The sequence below is a fragment of the Cyprinodon tularosa genome, unplaced genomic scaffold, assembly GCF_016077235.1.
Source record: "Cyprinodon tularosa strain WSP-4 unplaced genomic scaffold, ASM1607723v1 ctg497, whole genome shotgun sequence".
NCBI lineage: Eukaryota > Metazoa > Chordata > Actinopteri > Cyprinodontiformes > Cyprinodontidae > Cyprinodon > Cyprinodon tularosa.
The window spans coordinates 562512-587099 of NW_024039226.1; the positions used below are offsets into that span (position 1 = coordinate 562512).

A 24588-nucleotide genomic window follows, 5' to 3' on the forward strand; every position below is an offset into this window, starting at 1 on the left:
GCTTAAAAACGAACAATATTGCAAACCTCTGGGGGAAAGTATGTTTGTTTGTTTTTTTATTAACAATGGAGTTGGTATAGGTGCACTATAATGATCCCCAACATAAATTCAGCCATAATGTACAGCACCATCTTTTACTAAAGGTAAATACAGTAGATCAACACAAATATGTCAGTAATGTATGGTGTTGGTGGTAGGATGCCGTGGGCTTGTTCTTCCTTCACTTGATTTGTGTGTTTTGCAATGATGAAGGCATAATATGTTTAAGAACAGCTGAAAGCAGGTTAAAATTAATCATTTAGGCCAATAAGCAATGCTAAAAGGAAGACTGACCCTTTTTAGGTGGAAAATTGGACCTTTAGAAATAGTTTAGAGAGGCTTAATCATCTCCTCTGCCTACATCCCCAAGAATACCAAGTGGTTCTGGATAAGAGTTTAGCTTTATTGTTGAAAATAACTCTTCTAATTCTTGTACTAAATAGGTAAACAATTCACTAATTAGAGTAGTACTGCTTAAAAATATAAAATCTCTGATTATTTTTCCTACCTAATCTGATTAATGGTTTTTTTCCCCTCCCTTATGTTTCATAAAAAAAATGACAATGACTTTGGAAGTTGACCTCAATTTAAAGGGCAACAAGATTCAAGCTGTTAAAATGCTTGCTAAACACACAAAAACACAATGAAATTATAACAAACAAAATGTTAGCAGCTAGTGGTGTTACACAGTCTGCTAGTGAAATCTGTTATTGGTGAACAAAAAATGATGCACTGATGTAACTCAGATCTACGGAAACCCAAGAAGTGCATTGATGAAAACAAAAATCCAGATTTTTCAAAAATTAAATCTTCATAAACAGAGCTTTTTTATTACAACCCTAATACAATAGATATCAACTGATATATAAGGCTTATATAGGGCTACATTTTCCGGCCATAAGGAACACGATCAAATATGTCATCAACAATACTCAGAACTGATAAAGACCTACAGGAAATAAAAACCAAAACAAACAAAAAAAAACGTATTCTAAATAAACTTAGCCCTTCAAGCTATTAAATCTTGAAGTTTGATTTTTTATTTTTTTATTTTTTATCACTGTAAGAGGTTTTTAAAAAAAAATTATTTAACGTTAAAGTCACTATTTGTTTTTTATAAAACGTTCCGCTGGCATTATTGGTTATTTTGTCGTATTTGGATTAAATTGTCATATTCTGCCTGTTTTAATCTTTATTCTCCCCTCTGCCTGCTCCAGTGTCCCGCCATCGCACTGTCTGTGTCACGAAGATTCAGTGGTGGAGCTCCAGGCCATCAGCTTCAGTCAACAGCAGCAGAGCCACCGGTGAGGAGGCTGGAGTCGGGAAAATAGTCATTATTAATAAATAATGATGACCAACTCTTTAAATTAACATTCTTACATTATACTTATGGCTCATTTGTTCCAGACTGTACTACAGATGTGCTGTTGGAAAAAAGGCAGGGCAGAGATGGTGTGGAAATGTGCCTTGGACTGCTGTAAGGACAGCTGCATTATTCCCTTATCTATATGTAATCCATGTCTTTGACTTTGTTAGGTTATGCTGGACAGATTTTTGAAAACAGTTGTTTTGTTTTGAAATTACCTTTTTGTTTCTCTAAATATACACAATATGTGCTACGATAATTTTATTTCATTTTCCCTATAATACCTCAATATTAATGTATTTGTGTGCTGTTTTTATGTTTTATTTAAATGTTTTAGGCAGAAAAGGAAAGAAGAAGCCCTCTAACCGACTCCCAGCTGCAGCCCTCTTGTATTCCACATGTCAGAAATCCTTTTAAGGCTCCCGGCATGACGGAAAAAACCTCAGACCGGAGAAACAGTCAGAGTGTCGGGCGTGAAGGGAAAGATGGAGAGAAGAAAACTGTTACAGAGAATCATAATGCTGAAGGAAAACAAGGTTCCCATAAGGAAAATGTGGAGGCTTCAGGCTCATCTGAAACATATCGAGGTAAACTGCTTCCCCCTGGATTGAAGCTGAAGAAGAGGGTTTCAAGTGAGGAAAGCAACAACTCCAAAGCTGAGGGCGATGATAAAGCAGCAGAGAGGATACGAGGCAGCAGTGAGAAAGATTCAGCCGAGGAGTTAAAAGAAGAAAAAACAATTTCTACTCCTGAAATTACCGTCGATGTCAACCGATCTCAGAAGATCAGTCAAACTGGCCCAGATCTCCAGAGAAACAAACCACAGAAAGAAGCCGAAAGCCGCTCAGTGAGTCGGGCTGAACCTGTAGCAGAGAATGCAGGGTCTGCACCCAGTAGCAGCCAAGCTTCCAGAGAAGTCGTCCCGGCTGCCGTTAAACCCCATAAAACAGAAGCCTGTCAAGATGAGGACGATGATGTGGTGCTGGTTTCAGTGAAACCGGCATCTCAGAAGACTCCTCCGGCTTCTGCTGTCCAAAAGACCATCACCAGCTTCCCTGGGTTTCAGCCGGCTGCCGCTGATCCTAAAGGGATGCAGCGCCTCCTCAGTGCGCAGCTCCAGCAGAAGAAGGTTGGTGTTAAATGAACATTCAGGCTGTGCTGCAGTCTGATGCAAATACTAATGCACAGAAGTCATTTATTTGCTCTTCTAAAAGTTGCTTTCTTTAGTTCTCACACACTCTAACAGTAAATCTGTTCTAAATAACCTCAGTTGAGGTTTAAATAACCATTATGTTTGGATTTTAGAATATTCCAACTTGTTATGAGATTCTGATAAATAGTCAGTTTTTATCTGGACATTTTATGCTGCTTAAGGTTTTTCTGTGTAAATATTTTCTCCTTACTAGGCCACTCTGTCTGCGGTGAATGTGGCGGCCCTGCCAGATAAAGGAGAGAGGCTGAGGACTCAGGTTAAAGAACTGGAGGACGCTCTGGAGTCCCTGAGCCTCACTGCTGCTTCTCAGCAAGGTGACTTATAACCCCCAAAACACTGGCAACGCTTCCCTGCCTCCTAATGGCATAGGGGCAATTACCTTAATTTAAGTAAACATTTTTAAAATCACCTTGAAACTCATTCATGCTCCAATAGGTTTCTTTATTTGGGGGATTTAAGAGAAAATCTAGAGATGATCATGATTACAAGGCTTTTAGCTAGCAATGCGTACTGCCGTACGTTGCACGCCCTTTACTAAAATAATGACAAATTGTACTCCCTCATTTTCCCCAGGAAACTTTGCTCAAATGTTCAAAATTACACCAGCAGCAGATGCTGGAGTTGGCAAAAATTGAATTTCTGTTGCTCAATGCACCAAATCAACCATCAGAGAAGCTGATCTGGGAGCTGGCAGGGAGACTGACACAGCGCTCCTGATGCAGAGTGCTATGGTCACTCAACTGAAAGTGTTTATTAACGCCTAAATTAACTTAAAATGGCTAAACCTGCCGGCGAAATATGTTCGCTTTTATTATTCTAGTGTTATCAAATATTATTTTGCTGTCATAGCCGCTCAGATCCCCACATACCAGTGGTGCGCTGTTACTGGGAATCCCGGGAAACGGCTGCCTCAGGCCGGTTCACCTCTCAGGAGTTTTTGTGGCGACTGTAAGAAGATGCTAGCATCAGAATAATAAAATCAAACATGCCGGCAGGTTTTAGCCTGACGTAGTCCGACTCTATTCTAGTCAGAATATGAGTCTGATACTGCTCCATAGAGCTGTGATTATGGGGCGGGTTTCAAACGAACCAGGGAAAAAAATGCCTCTGCACTCAATTGGATAGACCTACAACCAATAAGAGCAACGGAGTGCGTGACATAAGTTAAGCAACGCATAGGTGTTGTCCACAAAAATCAAAGCGTGCAGTTGCATGCCTAGAATAAGAAGATGAGCCTTGATCGTGTTTCTCTGTTCCTCTTTTAAAATTAATTTGCTGTCGATATCTTCTAGAACAGACCTAATAGCAGAATCTACACACCTCAACTCTCAAGTGGCAGCCATTGTTGTTGTCACCCATGCGTGCTTTGGTCACGTGGTTGATTACGTTACTGTTGGTCATCTGTCCATCATCGTATAAAGCCCGCCCTGACAATTTGATTGGATCGCCTGACAGTGGGCGATAATACTCGCGCTACTATGGAGCAGAGCCAGACCGAACTTCCCGATCTCAAACTTTGTGGGCGGGACTAAGTTCGGAATGGCACCAAGGCTAGGCAGGTTTGGCCATTTTAAGTCAATTTAGGCGTTAATAAACTGTTTCAGAGAAGTGATCGTAGTTATCTGCATCATCAGTGCTGTGTCCGTCTCCCTGCCAGCTCCCAAATCAGCTTCTCTGATTGGTTGATGTGGCACGTCGAGCAGTAAAAGTTAAAACTTTCCACCTGCAGCATCTGCTCCTCGTGAAGCGTTATATGTGCCTCAGATGCTCAGATATTGATGAGGCGCTGCTTGGATGCGTCGCTCCTGCTGCTGGCGACTCGCTGCAGGACCTTTTGATGCACCTTGATGCGCGTCAACCATAGACTTTGCATTTGAACCAGCTGCTTCTGCTGCCCAAAGCACGTCGGATGTGAACTGTGAAATTAATTGTGCGAGATGTTAGTCAGTTGAGCTTTAGATAAACATGACAGAACGATTTGCTTGGTTTCCTCCTGGTTAGATCCATGTACCTCACTTTTCATTGAAACGGCGTGAGAGCAGCGTCAGGGTGAACAGCGCACATGACGCAACCTTGGTTTTCTTACTTTACTGCTGTGGTTTCTCAGTGGTCAGTCCCAATTTTGACTGCTTAAGATGTTGTAATTTTCAAGTATTTATGAATCCTAACTTGCCAAGAAATGTTGAAGACAACATCCAGTTCTTAAAATAAGGAATAACCAAGTCAGATTAATCAATGATTGAAATACTAATCAATTAATTTGGTATCTTAACTACTTACAGCAGTAGTTGAGACAAAATGCTACAGATGTAAAATTTAGACATTAAAAATGTACTTTTATATACATTTGCTATATAAATATATGAATAAAGAAACTAATCGTTAATGGAAAAGTAGTATATATTCTATGTTTATAGATATAGGCTAAAGAACTAAGGGATTCCTTTGATTTAAAAAAAAAGTATCTTTTTTTTGTGAATTGATAAGATAATCAATACATGAATCGATTCCTAAAAATAATCATGAGGTGCAGCATTAGAAAATACATTGTAATAAATCTGTTTTAACCTAAAATTTTCTCTGAGACGGTTTTACGGTTAAAAAGGTGAATTTCTGTTTGTTTCTTCTTTTCTGTGGCGTTTAAATCCTTTTCAGAGTCTGTTGATGAGCCTAAGAGCAGCGGTTCTGCTGCTGGTCGGCCTGTGGTGAATCCATTCAACAGGCAGGGTGGTACCATGCTGCTCCCCTCCCCTCCTGTACCGGGCCCAGTCCAGCACCAAGCCTCAGGCAGCTCCTCGGGGATTCAGCTAAGCCAGGGAAACAGCCAAATGTTTGCAGGTGAGCTATGCTAGAAATACTTGAAGTTTTTAATGTTCATTTAGCTTTTCATTTGGTGATATCCATGTTATTTTTTCCTTTGCAGATCTTCAGATGCATTCCTATTATGGCGGCAGGATGACGAACGAGCGTCTGCTGGCGGTGAAAAACGCCACCTGTGAGGCCATCGACCATCTTCATAAATCCCTGGAGTCCTGCCCGGATGCTGAGCAGGAGGCCTCAGACCCCAGAGGCATCAAGGTGCACCCCCACCCTCGCCGCCCACCCCACCCATCAGATTATGATATAACCAAATGTGTCTCATGCTATTAACATGTTACAGTAAGATTACTCGTGCTGAAAACTGAGAAACGCGCTTTGTCAAGTTGTTGTACATCAAATGTTTATGATTTTGATTTCTGATTTTTCTATTTAAAATAGACAGTTGATACAACGTTCTTTTACTTAGAAAGAGTCCTGTGTGAGTAACACGGCTTTTCTTTTGTCAGGTGTCACTATTGGCCCATCAAAGGAGAGCTTTGGCTTGGCTGCTCTGGAGGGAAACTCAGAACCCATGTGGAGGAATTCTGGGTGAGTTTTATTCACGTATCTTTAAACAGATATTAAATATAGCTGCAGCTCGTATAATCAAGCAAACTAAAGATGAAACAATCAGATTTTCCTTTTTGTTTTTCAAATCTTACTGGTTCTGATACATTAATTTCTATCTTTTTAAATTATTCTAATAAAGAGGTCACAAATTAGTGGACCACAGTCCGCTAATGGTCCCACCTGCTGGCTAATCCTCATTTAAAACATTTGAAAATTACCGCATGTTGTCCGACAACAGTGTCTAATCTCACTTGCATCGCCTCTGCTGTTTGTACGGTAAAGCCCTCCAGGACCAGGCAACACACGATGCATATTAGCCAATGAGCTGCTTTCAGTCTGGGTTGCTGCATCTAGCTACTTTTAGACACAGCAGGCAAATCTGGGGCAAGCCGGTGTAGGTACCAGATCTGCTCGGGGCCCCTGCTTATGACGTCAACATATTTAAACTCGACTCAGACAAACTGTATAGCAACAGTTTCTTAAGGATCAAATCTCTTTTGTAGTCTCACCATATTATTACCTATATTTGCTATTAATTTACATTTCCTTGGCGATCTAAAGTAGCCGAAAGTAGCAAACAATCATTGTCATTCTTAAAGGAAAGTGCTATCTTCTAAGACTGAGCTCTTTTTTATTCTTGTATTAAGATCTGAGGGCAGTGGAGGACAAAGGGAAAATCTTAAAAACGACTTTCGTAGAGATTTTAGACGAATAAAACAGTTATTCTGCTTGTATAAAACGGTTGTTGACGTTAAAAGTAGTGTAGCTTAATATGGATAACTGACAGAGCTAAAAGAGGCTAATCTGTTAGCTACTGAGCACAGCTAGCTACAGTGCTCTCCCCTTTACACCATGGTCTTGCAGTTACTTTGTTCACCATAAACGTTTTCTTTTTTCAGTTTTGTTATCGATTAGGTAAAACTAGATTGGTCATTAGACACGCTAACACTACAGATGCTCCCGACTTGGCATACTGACGCTCCGTGATGTTATTATCGTTACCTGGGCAACTACAATGTTTTACCTCATGTGGCAACGTTCAGCCAATCATGTAGCATAACATCACTGGCATGCGCAGATCTGACCACCCGAGCACATCTGGTGCCTACAATGAGCCGTGGGTAACGATGATGAGAAAACATGAAAGAAAGTGTAGACTGCTGGAAGAAACAGAGAAAAGTGAAAAAGTGTGCTTAAAGACGAACCTGCACACTTTGAGTATGTTTGGCTCAACCTGCTGCTGTGAAGCTGGATTCTCCATCAGGAACATAAATATGGATCCAGGCTCAAAATGAGCACCTTGATATGTGCTTTAGAATGGTTTTGCCTCCATTCAAACCCAGGTTTAAAGCCTTGCAGGGCAGCATAAAGCCCACTGCTCTCATCAAGCCGTAAAAAAGGAATAAAAAACCAAACAGTTCAGTTGTTTTATAAAATATGTGAATCAGGAATTGTCTATATAACGAACTGAACGATTGTTGTTCTCTACTTCAAAAAAACACTTTAGATTTTAAGATGGAAAATGTTCTATTTTGTTTTTATGTATATTTTTATTTAAAAGTTCAATGTATAACATGGATGCATAAAAAACCTCATTTTATTTCAGTGTTAGATTCTGTTTAAAGTAACGCATTATGATTAAAAATGACTCCAGATCCTTACTTGTTGTGATTTTCTTTATTTAGACCCCGCTGATTTTTAATTGGTTACCTCTGTTCTAATGATTTAAACCTGAAAGTGAGTAAAAAAGAGCCTTTTTTTGGTAGTTGCCTAATTTGCAATGTGTTATCTGACTGAAAATCAACACTTTCCCAGTTTAAAGTGCAGCAACATTAATGCCTGTGTTGATTATATTATAAAGTGAAAATAAAGAAAGCCATTAGTTTTGGTGCATTATTCAATAGTATGAAGAATTTGCCTTTTTCTTTTTTCTTCTTTGCAGTATTGACCTGCAGGTTAAAATGGCTGAGGTGTTTTTAAAGTAGGAGCACTCTAATCCCCTCACGGTTTATTTGCTTCAAATACTTTTTTGAAAAGTAAAAAAAATACTCCTAAATATGAGCTAAATGAAGGCCATTAAATGAAAGAGCCTTTTATAAAGATTGATTAATTTGCTGTTTTACTTATATAAGTAGAATCATTAAACTTTGTAAAGTTCCCATGAAAATTCATTTTGCTTCTTCTTTTGCCTTCAGCGGACGACATGGGCTTGGGGAAAACTCTCACCATGATTTCTCTCATCCTGAAAAAGAAGATTGAGGCTAAAAAGGAAGATGACAAAAAGGAAGGGAAGAAGCTGGACTGCTGGGTGTCTAAAAGTGGTAATCTTTGTTATTAATCCTCTGTTTTATCTAAGGAAATGCAGCTTAGTGATTTCTAACACAATAAGAATATACAACGGTTATCTGGTTTGTTTGGTTGTTTCTTCGCATTACAGATTCCACCGTTGTCGTCTCTAAAGCCACTCTGGTCATCTGTCCTGCCTCTCTGATTCATCACTGGAAGAAGGAAATTGAACGACATGTGAAGACGGGCAGGATGTCTGTGTATCTGTACCACGGACCCAGCCGCGAGAAAAGCGCCAGAGCGTGAGAACCCTGTCGCTTCTGTCTCTATTCTAATTTTTTACTGTCCATCTGTCTGTCTTCAATCCTGCTGTCCAATCATAGAAAACCTATCAACGTCCTTTTGGTCACATTGTTGGTTTTCTTTCCAGTCTGAAAGAAAGACGCTTGCCTTTATTGGGAAGCTGCTATTTCTTCTAGTGTGTTGCTCATTTCTTTACTGGAAGGTTGAGCAAAGTCAGAGACCTCTCATTATGGGCGGTTCTAGACAGACTGTTATTTTCCCTGTGCTGCAGACATAATGCCAAAAAAACTCTAATGACGATATTCTTTGGAACAGACATGGTGACGAATGGGTCCTTTTGACAATCTTTATAGTTCTGTTTTAATTCATCCATCCATCTTTTTCCGCTTATCTGGTGTTGGGTTGCGGGGGTAGCAGCTTTAGTAGGGAGGCCCTGACGTCCCTCTCCCCAGCCACTTAGGCCAGCTCCTCCGGGGGAATCACAAGGCATTCCCAGGCCAGCCGAGAAACATAGTCCCTCCAGCGTGTCCTGGGTCTCCCCCTGGGCCTCCTCACAGTGGGACGTGCCTGGAACACCTCACGAGGGAGACATCCAGGAGGCATCCTAACCAGATGCCCAAGCCACCTCAACTGGCTCCTCTCGATGTGGAGGAGCAGCGGCTCTACTCTGAGTCCTCCTTGGATGACTGAGCTCCTCATCCTATCTCTAAGGGAGAGCCCAGACCGGCCATGACCCAAAGCTCATGACCATAGATGAGGGTAGGAACGTAGGAACAAAGCCAAGCCTGGAGGTGGGGCACGCTGGCGAGTGCCTGGTGGCCGGGCTTTAACCAATGGAGCCTGGCCGGGCACAGCCCGAAGAAGAAACGTAAGTCCCCCTTCCAATGGGCTCACCACCTGTAGGAGGGGCCAAAGGGGTCGGGTGCAATGTGTGATGGGTGGCAGTCGAGGGCGGGGACTTTGACGTTTTGATCCCCACCTGAACAAGCTGTCTTAATTCTGATTAACAAATTAGGGTGATAGCTTTTGTAGTGTTAAGATTGATCAGTTTCTGCTAAATGTTATTGTGAACCAAATTAGAGAAATTCTCTGATTTGCTTCAGTTGAATTGACCAGTTTAACTTAAAGGAATAGTACACCCAAAACATGATTAGCCTTCATTTTCTACTCACCCCCATGCTGAACAACACTCTGGAGTACTTTTTTGATATCTCAAATGCATCTGGAGATCTGGGAGGCTTCTTGCTGTCTCCTGACATTCAAATAATGGAGGTCTATGGTGACCGAGACAGAAAGGTCCATAAAAGTCCACAAAAAACGTGTCAATATTCCTCCATACTGCTCGTCCAATGTATTCCAAGTGTCCTGAGTGGGTAGCATCCAGAATTTACTCGAAACGAAGTCATTTAGAATGTTTTTAGAGCATAAACAGTAGAGTATAGAATTTCCTGAAAGCGCGTTCACGAGTCTACGGAAACCGCGGCAGACCAAACCAGCGCATTCAGCTCAGCAAAGAACTCATGCTCTTCCTCAACACTGAAGTCCTCAGACATTTTTCTTTCGTTGTTTCTTTCTTTGCACAGGTAAACAGCACATTTCTTCTTCTACGCTTGCATTATTGGCAGAGCAGACGCTGAATGCGCACTTTCATCTGGTTTGGTCTGCCGGCTTCCGTAGAGTCGTGAGCGCGCATGTGCGCGCTTACAGGAAATCCTATACACTACTGTTTATGCTCTAAAAACTAAATGACTTTGTTTCGAGTAAATTCTGGATGCTACCCACTCAGGACACTTGGAATACATTGGACGAGCAGTATGGAGGAATATTGACACGTTTTTTGTGGACTTTTATGGACCTTTCTGTCTCGGTCACCATAGACCTCCATTATTTGAATGTCAGCAGACAGCAAGAAGCCTCCCAGATCTCCAGATGCATTTGAGATATCAAAAAAGTACTCCAGAGTGTTGTTCAGCATGGGGGTGAGTAGAAAATGAGGGCTAATCATGTTTTGGGTGTACTATTCCTTTAAGTTCCACTTAGGATTTGGTCACATTCATTTTAAATAGGTAAAAAATATGAAATATTCCTATATAATGAATTTTAATTGACTCAATATTCCAGAGAACAGTTTTATTCTATCTTTTAGTAGATATCTATTTAGCAACTAATTATTTCACTTGCTTTTTTTCCCCATTGTAAGGGATTTTTAAATTTTACGTACAATAAAGTTAACATTTTTAAAGCCAAATACAGATTTTAAACTGGAACAGCATAACAATTTGAATTAGATTAAATGACATGGAAATTTCACTTTATTCAGTGCAGTGCCACAAATATAATTTTGGTTCTGTGGCTCACTTAATATTTTTTAAAGATGAATTTTTTGGTTTCATGCTTTTTGGTGCCACCATTTAAACATGGTGGCCTCCACCCCGGCCCCACCTAGTAAATATGGTGTAGAACCGCCTCTGCCTCTCAAAGCTGAGGAACACATTTTCATGACTTGGACATGAACCGAAAAATAACAGCTGCTGTTATTGTGCAGGTTGGCGAATAAATGATTGATTTTGTCTAAATTTAGAGCACAAATGATCAGGCTCTGCCTCACATGATGGATGTATGTGGGTGTTTAGTTACTGGGAAGGCGTGGCGTGGTTGAAAGTGCTTAAGTGTAAAAGTAATGAAGGTAAAAATTTTAAGGACAGATGCTTTACTGCACTTCCATATTAAAGTAACATTTTTATACAATTCTGGATGAACATTTCCTCATACTTTTCTTAGTTTTAAAATTATTGTGTCAGTGTCAAATTTCACTTTGCATCAACCACAAAGAAATTGTCTGGATGAAACAAATTATTTTGGTAGATATTTTTTTTTTTTATATCAACAGGTTATAATGAAAATTAACTGAAGTGAAAAAAGTCTGTTTAAAATGTAAGGAGTAGAAAGTAGATATAATTGCAAAAAATGTAAGGAGAAGAAGTAAAAAGTTGCATGCTGCTGCAAGATGCTGTGGTAGCCATGCTGGTTCAGTATGCCTTCAATTTTGAAAAGATCCCCAACAGTGTCATCAGCAAAGCACCTTTTCTGCGTTGCACAAAGACACAATGGTTGGAACCAAAGATCTCAAATTTAGACTCATCAGACCAAAGCACAGATTTCCACTGGTCTAATGTTCATTCCTTGTGTTCTTTAGACAAAGCTAATCTCTTCCGCTTGTTGCCTCTCCTTAGCAGTGGTTTCATAGAAGCTATTTTACCATAAAGGCTGATTTACACAGTCTCCTCTTAACAGTTGTTCTAGAGATACAGTATGTCTACTGCTAGAACTCTTTGTGGCATTGACCTGGTCTCTAATCTGAGCTGCTGTTAACCTGTGATTTCTGAGGCTGGTGACTCAAATGAACTTATCCTCTGGTCTTCCTTTCCTGAGGCGGTCCTCATATGAGCCAGTTTCTTTGTAGCGCTCGATGGTTTTTGCGACTGCACTTGGGGACAAAGTTTTGCCAATTTTTAAAGTAATGATTGCCACTAGTTTTTCTTTATTTAGCTGCTTTTTTCTTGCCATAATACAAATTCTACCAGTCTGTTTAGTACGACTATCAGCTGTGACTTCTGCACAACACAACTGATGGTCCCAACCCCATTTATAAGGCAAGAAATCCCACCTATTAAACCTGACAGGGGACACCTGCGAAGTGAAAACCATTTTATGTGACTACCACTTGAAGCTCATCAAGAGAAGCAGTAATCAAAGCAAAAGGTGGCTATTTTGAAGAACCTAGAATATAAGACATATTTTCAGTTGTTTCTAGGGCTGGTTATTTTGGCCAAAGTCCTGAATCGATTTGATTTTGATTAATGCATTTCCAAATCGATTCATTTAGATTGGATCTGTTTTTACAATAATGAAAAGTTGTTCAACTGTGTTTCAAAATACAGTTTAAACTTGAGATGTGAACAAAACTGTCTCAAAAGTGCAAACTTGTTTGTGAAAAGTGAAAAACTGAAGCCTCACTCAACAAGCAGACACAGCAGACATGCATGAGCTGCATTATCTCCACTGCACAAACCATATTTGCAACGTTGTCTTTAAAAACTACATGGTGTTTGCTGGTCAACCTCCCTTTGTTAATGTCTTCAGTCAACCTATTGGCTATATTTACAGCTGTCTGGCTTGAATTAATCTTGAGTGCATCTTTCCTGCTCATTTGAATGTGAATGTCACGTGTGTCACTATAAAACTAATCAATCACATTCCCTAAACTTCGATTTTGCAAAAATGTAATCAATCAATTCAAAATCGATTAAATAGATTCTTTTTTTACCCAGCCCTAGTTGTTTCACACTTTTTGTTAAGTATATAATTCCACATGTGTTAATTCATAGTTTTGATGCCTTCAGTGTGAATCTTCAATTTTCATAGTCATGAAAATAAAGACTTTTGTTGCTTTTTTTTTTTTTTTTTTTTACTTTTTACACTAGTCTGTGAAGGGTAAACCATCGGCCTCCTGTAAAGTGGTTCAACTTACCACAAGGAAAGGGCCACAAGAGCCACACCACAGTCAATGAGTCAGTGTCACAGACGGTTGTTAATGTGGTTTTCCGGTGAGACAGTTGGTGAAGATGACTGATCGAATCATAAACACTCGTATTACCATCGCACGGACTTGGATGATGATGTATTAAGGTGAAATGTAACTTAGTGCTGCTTTAAAGCCCAAGTGAATGCCTTACGTTATTTTGTGTCTCTCCTCCAGATTAGCAGATTACGATGTGGTGGTGACCACATACGGTTTGGTCAATAAGGAGATTCCAGTCCAGAAGGAGGATGCTGATAACCCCAGCAAAGATCCTGATCAGATGGTAAATACAGCAAATATAAAAGTTTGTTTTTATGTAAAAACAAAACAATAAAATCCATTATTATTCTAAAGGGTAGAAGGTTTAGGATCATTTTAGACAAATATAAAGGAAAGAATGAATTCACCTCAGCTGATATATTGTACCTGCAGCCTTCGGGTTCCTCACCTCTTCTGCGAGTATCCTGGGCCCGTGTGGTTCTGGATGAAGCCCACAACATTAAAAATCCCAAAGTGCAGACCTCCATGGCCGTGTGTCAGCTAAGAGCCCGCGCACGCTGGGCCGTCACCGGGACCCCCATCCAGAACAACCTGCTGGACATGTACTCACTGCTCAAGTAGGATGAAACCCGCTTTCTTTGACAGGATTATCAGCTCAACTTCTGTCCTTCAAATTCTTATTACTTTAATCTAGGGAATTAATATTTATTGAATAAATGTTTTTCTTCAATATTTTAAAGTTCAATTTAAATAATGATTCCATTCAAAAGACATCTTTACAAATTATATATTTTCTTTTTTTTTCATTAAGGTTCTCAATCAACATTCTTTTGAAATATTAAAAAGTTAAACATTTTGGAAAAAAACATTTTTGAATGAATAACGTTATTTCAGACAAACCAATAATAAAAAAAACAATATCTGAGAAAATTAAAATTCACTCTCAAAACCTTTTTCATTATTATTAAAAAGTGTTTCAGGGTTTCATTTCTATATTGGATCTTGAGGTTAATGTACAATATTTATTTATTTACTTTTTTCCTATTTCCATTTACAAAATAAGTTATTTGTTTGCAATAATAATGGAATTATTAATTTAACTTAATTCACTCCATATAGAGGGCTGTTTGAATTCAGCTTTCTTGAGAAGCCTGGAGAACGTCTCCTAACTCAGCATTTGTCTCTCAGGTTCCTGCGTTGTTCCCCGTTCGATGAGTACAAGCTCTGGAAAGCTCAGGTGGACAACGGCTCCAAGAGGGGCCGAGAGAGACTCAACATCCTGACGAGGACTCTGCTGCTGCGACGGACTAAAGATCAGCTCGACTCGATGGGAAAACCACTGGTAGGAGAAAATATATATATTTATTGACATGCAATAAGAGTTCCTACTAACTGCTAAGAAAGACTAAATCCAGGTGCTGCGTGCTATAGGTGGATCTTCCTAACCGGACCTGTGAAGTACATGAGCTCAAACTCTCTGAGGACGAGCAGGCCGTATATGACGTGGTGTTCGCTCAGTCCAGGTAAAATTACAGCAAATTACATTTTTGTTAATGGAGAACACTATATATTTTAGTTACATACTGAGAGTTTTTTTTTTCTGCACGTTTTTTTTGTTGTTTTAAATGTTTTTTACTATCAGAAAAGTTTGTTCCTAAATTTGTCTAATGCAAAAAACTCTCCTCCTCTTGCATGTTTCCGCTGTCCATAGCGTTCCTTGAAAGTGTTGTTTTGAAGTCACCAATTTATTGCTACTTGGTTATAGACTTTCCCATGAGGAACCTTAGCACTAAATTGCTAACTGGTTAGCAAGATGCTTCCGAGAAACCGGCCACAACCAAAGAGCTTGCGAACCTTCCGCCACAACAATCCCGCCCTCTTGATAATCGACCAATCACGTTCACTTTATTCACTTGTGTAAAGTCGGGCACCGCTTGGGAGAATTCTGAAATGCAACGGTTGGAACGGCCGCTTCCCTACGACTTTAGCGAGTGGGCCTTTTTTTTTTATTTATTTTTTTTTTAACTTCCTGATGTTCAACAGCCTGAAGCCAGGATTCTAACCCTGACACCCTCGCCTCCAAAGCTACAAAAATACTACACTTATTACACATACCATTATCACTAAAAGAGGCAAAGGAATAACTAAACCTCTGACACAAGAGAGCAAGAGAGAGGAGACGAAGAAGAGTCATAAAAGAGTCAAGGGAGGGAGACAACAAAGCAATGGTAAAGCAAAGCTGGCGCCAGCCTAGGCTAGCTACTCCTTAGTACCAGAAATAAAATCGTGTAAATGCGACAAGTGCAGCAGAGGGTGCTATGTTTGAAAGTGCATCTGGACAGTTAGAGTTACTTAGATGCAGAGATATCACAGTAAAAAAGAACTTAAATTAGACGGAGATGGACTGAATAACAATGCAGCTTAGCATTTAAAACAGTAAGTGAACTTGATATGTCTGACCAACAGCAGCAGTAGCAACCTCTAGTGGCAGTTCAGTGACGGATGACTGCCACCATCTAAGACTAGCATATAGCTATGATAAAACCACTTTTATAAAGCTGCAGCCTATGAGGACAGTGGACCGCTGTGACAGCAAATCCCATAACGCATAATGAGAAAGTTGAGCTTTAATGACCGTCTGAAACCCTAGCTCACCAGTGATATACGCCTGAAAGGGCGCATGCGTAGAAAAAGATAGCAAACGGGACGAGCACGTAGGACGGCCTTATGTGAACATATCACCAGAATGATTGACAATTAGGAGAACCACTTATTTAGATGATCCACCCAGAAATAAAAGTTTGTCCTCTATACCTTTAAGAGGGTCTGATGTGTCACTGTCATGTGACCCACGGCCTTGCTTTCTGGTAGTCTGAGCTCCTGATTAACATGAAGGCAAGGAAGTTTGTTTATATAGCACATTTCGGTGGCAAGGCAATTCATAGTAAAAAAAATTATGTAAAAGTTCATATAATGATTTTAAAAGAGCGTACGAAGTAAAAAATATATGAAACGTAGAGATAAGAAATATTTTGGATTCACTGACGCAAGATTGAATCTGAAGGTCTGAATGTGTTCTTGTCTTCATGAGTAACTCCAGGAATTCTCAGCCTGCTGCTCCAAAAGTTTTCCGCTATCAGATTCCAAAACGATGAGAAAGACGGTTTAATTTGGTGACTGCATTGTGCTGCCAGTGGCCTTTAGGGGGCGCCAAACCTGGAACTTAAGGAGCTAGCACCCCTAGTGGCTAATAGTTGTAGTGTTGATTTAAAATGTGCAATAAATGATTTTTTTCTTTGCCCACCAGATTTGTTTATTGATAGATATTGGTTTAAATTATCAGGTTTTAAAGTAAAAGATTGAAAAAAAGAAGAATCTATAGATTTGCCAAATAACATTTATCAATATTAGACATAATAAGATATGAAACTATATCTAATTGTTGTAGAAATGACTTTGGATTCCAGTCGGGGCAGGAAAACAATCATTGTTTTTAATATTACACAGAATTACCAGGACAACGGCAGATATGATGGCTTTTATGTTACCAGACATATTTATAAATGTTTTTCCTTTAGATCTACTCTGCAGAACTATCTGAAGAGACATGAAGGGAAGGATTTGGACAAGGGAAAAACTTCCAGTGTCAATCCGTTTGATAAAGGTTAGACGTCACCTGACATCTAGCATGCTCTGATAAAACCAGGAACTAAGATCGTGCCTTTTGCTCTGGCTGCAGTGGCCCAGGAGTTCGGTTTATCCCAGCCTGATCCCGCAGTGTCCAGCTCTCAGCAGGCATCCAGCACTGTTCACATCCTCTCACTGCTGCTACGTCTCAGACAGTGCTGCTGCCACCTGTCGCTTCTTAAGAAGGTTCGGAGGCTCTTTTATTTTATTTAAATTTTTTCTATCTCCTATTGAACTCATCTGTATAGAATGCATAACAGTTGTTCCTTCTTTTCCCACCAGACATTGGACTCATCGGAGCTGCAGGGTGATGGGATCGTTCTGTCGCTGGAGGAGCAGCTGAACGCCCTGTCCCTCTCTTCAACGCCCTCTCAGTCAGTCCCTGACCCCAATGACACTGTAGCCTTGAACGGCACGCGGTTCCCCTCCAAGCTGTTTGAGGAGACCAGTAAAAGCACCAAGGTGACTCCAGGGTTCCCTTACATGTATTTGATCATGGTACTCTCTCTCAGCAAAATAAAAGAATGAATAGGAAATATGTTAGCATAGTACATTTTGTGCACGTACTCTAAGCATGATATGAGTTTAAAATTAATTTAAATATAATGAAATGTCAACATGATCCCCCTGGGTCCTGTCTGTCTTGCAGCAAAGCTGGATAGTGAAGCTAACTGGTGGTTTTCTGAAAACGTTGCACTTAAAAATGTACTTAACCACAATGCAGCTTGTGTCTTTAATTTACCTCATGAAGCCTCTGATTAGTGTCTAGTGTCTAGTAAAATTCGACGTATGCGGTGTGGATTCAGACGATGTATATAAATTCATACATTGTTTCGTTATGTGAGGGTAACTTTTGGTACATTTCAACGAAATTTCAAAAGATAAATTACTGAAAGTAATTTTATCACATGGTGAATTGATTGACTTTATTGATCATCAGCTCAGTAGTCAAAAAGAAGAAGGTGCCAAAGGAGGGAAAATATATATATGTATATCCTCACCTATCCCTCTTTTTCTACTAAAAAACTTTTAGATTTCTGCCATCACTTCTGAGCTCATGACGATAAGAGAGAAGGGCGACAATCAGAAAAGGTAAAAAGAAAAAAACATGACTTTTAACAATACATATTTTTGTAGTTTTTCATCTGTTGATTCACAAAAAGTCGCTTTTAAATTTTTCGCCACTCTTTTTTTTTTTTTAACCTCCCAACACTGATATCGATCTGTTGACCGCTTGTGTTTCCTGCCGGCTCGCTGTGCAGCGTGATCGTGTCGCAGTGGACCAGCATGCTCAGCATCATAGCAGTTCATCTGCGGCAGATGGGCCTGACTTACGGGGTCATTGACGGCTCGGTGAACCCCAAACGGCGCATGGAGTTGGTGGAAGAGTTTAACACCAACCCTAAAGGACCGCAGGTACACCTTCTTCTGATTCTTCAAATCAGTACATGTATTTCTTTAAATAATGCAATAGTTTGTGTGTTTTTCCTTTAACATGGTTTCTTTTTTCTAGGTTATGCTCGTTTCTCTGTGTGCTGGTGGAGTTGGACTCAATCTTATCGGAGGAAATCATCTCTTCCTCATAGATATGCATTGGTGAGATCACAGCACACATAATGGAGCACAGTAGTGATGGATCAAGCAACACTGATGCGCCGGCATGTGTCGAGCTCTAACAGCAAAACCATGTGTTGGTGCACATATCGTCAACAGAAGGTCAAGTGACCGATACAGGAGCTGTTTTGGACCGACTGATGCACTAAACTATGTTTATATGCGCATCTGTCAACACAAAGAATCTGCCAAAAAAATTAAAATCTGATCTTTTGCGAATTATCATCAAATTAATCAAGAAAATGGATTATCCTCAAGGGAAAAGAGAGATTTTAGGCGACTGGGACCATTCTGACCTCATATTTGATTTAATGTTCTTGCTGTGTCACCCTGTTCCTCTCAGTTATCACTCAACTCATCTGAATTCAAATTGACTCTTAGTTTGCTCTTCTTTGTGTAGTTATCTTAAATAATTAAACCCTACTCCTATATGCTCAGTTAAGTTCTATCTGAAAATATCAAACATATTTTTTATTTAAACGAAAATAAGAAATAATACATCAAAGCAAACAGTGGTGTTAAATGTAATATTATAGGTCATGAAAACCTGAGGGAAGTTGGCCCCCCCACCTTCTTCAAATCAGACAAAATTAGTGTCAAACGTTTGTGCAGCAAAAATTTTTGTTTGTGCCGCTATCATTTTAAAGATATAAAGAAATATTTCTAGAAGTCATCAAAGGTCAACCAGCTCCCCCACCTTCTTCAAATTAGACAAAATTGGTGTCAAACGTTTGTGCTACAGTTGTGCGGCAAAAATTTTCATTTGTTCCGCTATGATTTTTTTTACCGTTTAAAAATATATGATCATTGGTCAGCAACTTATAATTTATATGAAATTCAGAGTTTCAGAATGAACAAATGTTCACTGACCTTTGATGGCTTCTACAATTATTATTAAAATGATAGCAGTACAAAAAATGTATATATTTTAAAATATGCATTTTTAAATTTTTTATATATTTTAAATATTTTATATTTAAAATTAATTTTAAAATTTAGATTTTTGTATGACAAAAATTTTCATTTGTACTGCTATCATTTCAATTATATTAATAGTATTTTCTAGAGGTCAAATAACATCTGTTTTTGCTGCACAAACGGAGCCGAGTTATTTGATACCCACTTTGCCTCGTTTTGGGAGGGGGTGTTTGGGGGGGCTTGATAGGGGTTTGATAGCAAACGAAAATTTTGGCTGCACAAACCAGCACAACCGTAGCACAAACGTTTGACACAAATTTTGTCTGATTTGAAGAAGGTGGGGGGGGCCAACTTTACTCAGGTGTCATGAAATCATTGTCAGTTTAGTCTGTCAGTCTGCCTGTAGGGTTGTTAAACGTCCAGCAGGTGTCAGTATTCAGTGACACGGTATCGAAACAATATCAGTACAGTTTGCAAATGTGTCAAACGCTTCATGATGCCTCATGAACCCATCACTAGAGCACAGCTTTCAAACAGCAACAGCATATCGAAAGGGGGCAGAATGCCAAAGCATGGCTGATTTGTCAAATATGTGTCAATTTGAAAACCATTTATTATTTCTTTCCACATCAAAATGATGTTCTCCTTTACGTTCATCTGTCAAATAATAGAATAGAAAATCTCTTTATCGTCCCACAATGGGGAAATTGTGTTGTTCCAGCCGCAAAATGTTATAGCAGAAGTGGTCACACAATGTTCACCTTAGAAAAGTGTATAAAAATAACAGATAAGAAAAGAAATAAAATTTTGTACTGTACAGTGTTTTTACAATATTAATACTCTATATCCAAATAAACATCAGTTTGATTTTCATGTATCAAAGAAGATGCATGAGATTGAATATTTTAAAAATGGCGGTGATGTTTTCTTTATTTTAAAAGGAGAATAATAAAGATCAGACAAATGCATTTTCTATGTTTCTGACTAATAATAATACAATTAATTCAGCCTTTGTTTGGTGCAGTGCAGTAGTATTTACAATGTATTGCGTTAGAGAACCTAACAAAATCCCTGGTCCCTTTAAATTCTTTGACAGGAACCCAGCCTTGGAGGATCAGGCCTGTGACCGGATCTATAGAGTCGGACAACGTAAAGATGTCACCATTCACAGGTAGCTCTTATTTAAAACAGAATAATCCCTTTTAAAGGCTTCCTAAGCAGCCTGGGAATAGATGGAATTTAAATTTGATGTTCTGGAAAGGTATGAAAGTACGGGATTTAAGGACTGAAATGTATTAATTTATTCCAGACTTTGTTCCCTATCTTACAGGAGCATCTGTATGAATTGAATTTTAAATTTAAGCTCCTGTCACACCTTGATGATTTATCCAGCGTATGCCTGATGTACGAAAAATTTGGCAAAAACGCTGGCATACATTGGATAAGTTATGGGTAAATTTTGTATAAATTATGAATAGCTGGCACACGTGACATACGACGTACATCAATAGATTTTGAGCATGTACAAAATTTTTTGACGTATGCTCATATATGGGTCATAAGTAACAGGTAAGTTATCTGATCATTGATATACGTTTCTAGCTTTTTCAAAACCTATGAGTAAGTTATGCATATTTATCAACGTTTTCGACGCTTTCCAGATGACCGCTTAACGTGTCTTTTACTTAAAGCTACTGTATACTGGCGTATTGGCAGCGTTTTGGTATAAAAGGGGGTTCACAGGAGGAAACTGTCGGTACTCTTTCAGACATCACCCACATCATAGGGTGGTGTGATGGATCCTCCCTGCCTTCACGCCCACGACCTACAAACTTCCTAGCAGACATGACGCTGAATCTGATGCGACTGCAAACCTTCATTCTTTCTTTTTATTTTTTTTTATTTTGGTGGGTGCCAAACAGCAGCTAGGTTAATGCTGTGATCAAATAAAAGTTTTTATGCAGGCCTGGTGCCTCCTGGTGCATTTCTGCCCCCCTCAGGATACTGGCTTGTGACATTTCATAGGCATTAGGCTGCCTTGCGTTATGCATAGGCTGTCGTTGGACATAAGTTCTGGACTCGTTATGAATACGCTATGTATACACCCAAAATTGAAAAAAAAAAAAAAATACTTAGAAAGTTCAGAGTATGCCAGCGTTTTAGGGGATTCTGGGCGTCAGGCATACGCTGGTTAAATCGGCAAGGTGTGACAGATTATTTCAGTAACTCAGTTCACCAAGTAAAACATTATGTTGGTTAATTAGACATAAACTGATGTTTTTTTAGATCTAAAATCATATTTAACATTAGAATATTTCATTAGACCAATAAACATTTTAATGCAGAAATGTGGGATTGATAAGTATGTGCCATACCTGCTTAAAGGTTGTCTTCATATGATAATGTAATTAAGTGTATCAGAATACATATTTCTGACCAGGTTATCTGCCTTCTTTGGGTTCACCTTTGATATTTGTTGGTTTATACATCATTAAAAATAACAGCATGTGGGGTTCCCCAAGGATCCATCTTCGGGCCCCTTTTATTCTGTATCAACAGGCTCCCCCCTAATTCACCATGAATAGTCTTTGCATGTTGTCTTTCCATCCTTACTTCCTTTCCTCCACATGTGGTGTTCTTACTTTTCCACCTGTCTCCTTACTTACTTCTGTCCTTTCCTTATCTCCTTTTCTTTTTACCAAATTTCTAGAGCTACGCTGCTCAATGTTGCTGCATCTGGGATTAAAACAAGTGACAAAACGTTTCCCAAATAAAAAAAAGAAGTTCTTTATTTGTTTGAATTAAACATTAAGGGTTTCTTTTTTGGTTCTATCTCCTTTTTTGTGATTTTATCCAATGTTTCCTTATCTCTTTCCTTTCATTCCTTCCTTCCTACCCTACCCCCCTTATAAAATCGCTTACTCTTATCAAGCTTCATTTCTTAATTTTCTTTTTTCATGTTTCAAAGTTATAGAACTCTGTCACCTACATTCATTGGAATATATGGGATCCCTGTTATGTTAAAAGTTGATATTTCTTAATAAATGAAATATTACGAAACAACAAATTTATAAGTAATGTAATAAATACAAAATATATGGTTTAAGTTTGTTTATTTTTAAATAAAACTATTTATTGTTAGCAAAGTGTAACCTCAGTGTCTGTACAAATGTATTTGTTCAATTTGTGATTGCAGGTTTGTGTGTGAAGGAACAGTGGAGGAAAAAATTACCACCCTGCAGACAAAGAAGAAAGAGCTGGCCCAGAATGTGCTTTCAGGAACAGGAAGCACCGTCTCCAAACTCTCCTTGGCTGATCTCAAAATCATTTTTGGTGTTTGAAACTAAACAAAAGTCTGTTGGTCATCCTTTTGAATGTTTACACAGGAGTTTGCGTTAATATTTCTGTATGTATGTAAACGTCTTGATCCAAATGATCAAATAAGAATTGGATTAAAACTGTTAAATTAAAGGCAATATTAAGTCCGGTTGGTGACTTCATTTGTCCTAAGCTTGTTACTCTTCTTACTGCAGCTGCTGCTTCAGTTTTTGATCTACTCTTTTAATAGTTGCATTTAGATATTGTAAGAAAATGGCCACATAATCAGCAATGCTGCAGTAACTGTGGAACTATAGATCTGTTGTTGCAGGTTGAATACTTTGCAAACACAATGTTTACATATTGTGTTCCTTTCTAGGCTTTTTTCTTTGTTGGTGTTCAAATATGTTCATGTTTGTGTTGTATCAAGTGTGTATTAAGACTTTTTTAATAAATTAAGGCCACCATTAATTCACTTTGATATCAGACAAGTTAAAACGTATTATTAAAGACAGTCCAAGTACATCACTCTGTTAAAGACCTTATATGAAAACATAAATAACAAAAACTTGCTATTTAAACTTACAGATAAATTGATTAAGGATTGCTGCACAGGTCAGATTCAAATCTGACCTGTGGTTCTTTGTCGCATGTCTCTCTCCCTTTCTCATACCCCCTTTGCTGTCACCCTACTGTCGAAAACTAGTGACGTAAAGACTCAAAAAAATAAATTAATTTATTAGGCTTTTATTCAAAAGGTACTTTTGACTCTTTTAAAATATGCATCACTTAGAGCTGGATCTGTTGATCATTTTAGTAATCCATTAATCTTTTATTCAATCTACTCTAAAAATACTGTTTTATTAAGCTAAATTGACATTTCTAAATGTATGTCTGCAAAACCCTTTATTTAACATGATTCGCTATTTGCAAAAGGTAATGTGGAATGTAATATGTAAACCATCAATATATATATATGTATGTATATATATGTATGTATATATGTATATATATATATATATATATGTGTATATATATGTATGTATATATATACACTATATTGCCAAAAGTATTTGCTCACCTGCCTTGACTCACATATGAGCTTAAGTGACATCCCGTTCCTAATCCATAGGGTTCAATATGACGTCGGTCCACCCTTTGCAGCTAGAACAGCTTCAACTCTTCTGGGAAGGCTGTCCACAAGGTTTAGGAGTGTGTTTATGGGAATTTTTGACCATTCTTCCAGAAGCGCATTTGTGAGGTCGCACACTGATGTTGGACGAGAAGGCCTGGCTCTCAGTCTCCGCTCTAATTCATCCCAAAGGTGTTCTATCGGGTTGAGGTCAGGACTCTGTGCAGGCCAGTCAAGTTCATCCACACCAGACTCTGTCATCCATGTCTTTATGGACCTTGCTTTGTGCACTGGTGCACAGTCATGTTGGAAGAGGAAGGGGCCAGCTCCAAACTGTTCCCACAAAGTTGGGAGCATGGAATTGTCCAAAATGTCTTGGGATGCTGAAGCATTCAGAGTTCCTTTCACTGGAACTAAGGGGCCAAGCCCAGCTCCTGAAAAACAACCCCACACCATAATCCCCCCTCCACCAAACTTTACACTTGGCACAATGCAGTCAGACAAGTACCGTTCTCCTGGCAACCGCCAAACCCAGACCCGTCCATCAGATTGCCAGATGGAGAAGCGCGATTCGTCACTCCAGAGAACGCGTCTCCACTGCTCTAGAGTCCAGTGGCGGCGTGCTTTACACCACCGCATCCGACGCTTTGCATTGCACTTGGTGATGTATGGCTTGGATGCAGCTGCTCGCCCATGGAAAC

At 39.1% G+C, this 24588-nt stretch overlaps 1 protein-coding gene across 2 annotated transcripts in view; it reads left to right on the forward strand.

The window, feature by feature from the left end:
- The window catches only part of ttf2 (transcription termination factor, RNA polymerase II), a 24631-nt gene extending 1708 nt beyond the window's left edge, over positions 1–22923 (forward strand). For both annotated transcript variants that reach the window (XM_038302660.1, XM_038302659.1), the window contains exons 3-23: positions 1257–1343; positions 1447–1516; positions 1743–2534; positions 2812–2932; positions 5274–5456; positions 5542–5696; positions 5945–6026; positions 8243–8368; positions 8485–8635; positions 13396–13501; positions 13651–13835; positions 14407–14560; positions 14650–14741; positions 16797–16882; positions 16958–17091; positions 17188–17367; positions 17939–17997; positions 18168–18321; positions 18419–18501; positions 20534–20608; positions 22634–22923. In XM_038302660.1, coding sequence (XP_038158588.1) covers positions 1257–1343; positions 1447–1516; positions 1743–2534; positions 2812–2932; positions 5274–5456; positions 5542–5696; positions 5945–6026; positions 8243–8368; positions 8485–8635; positions 13396–13501; positions 13651–13835; positions 14407–14560; positions 14650–14741; positions 16797–16882; positions 16958–17091; positions 17188–17367; positions 17939–17997; positions 18168–18321; positions 18419–18501; positions 20534–20608; positions 22634–22778 — 3220 coding nt within the window. In that variant the 3' untranslated portion in view covers positions 22779–22923. The remainder of the gene's footprint in view (positions 1–1256; positions 1344–1446; positions 1517–1742; positions 2535–2811; positions 2933–5273; positions 5457–5541; positions 5697–5944; positions 6027–8242; positions 8369–8484; positions 8636–13395; positions 13502–13650; positions 13836–14406; positions 14561–14649; positions 14742–16796; positions 16883–16957; positions 17092–17187; positions 17368–17938; positions 17998–18167; positions 18322–18418; positions 18502–20533; positions 20609–22633) is intronic.
- The last annotated feature ends 1665 nt before the right edge of the window (positions 22924–24588 follow it).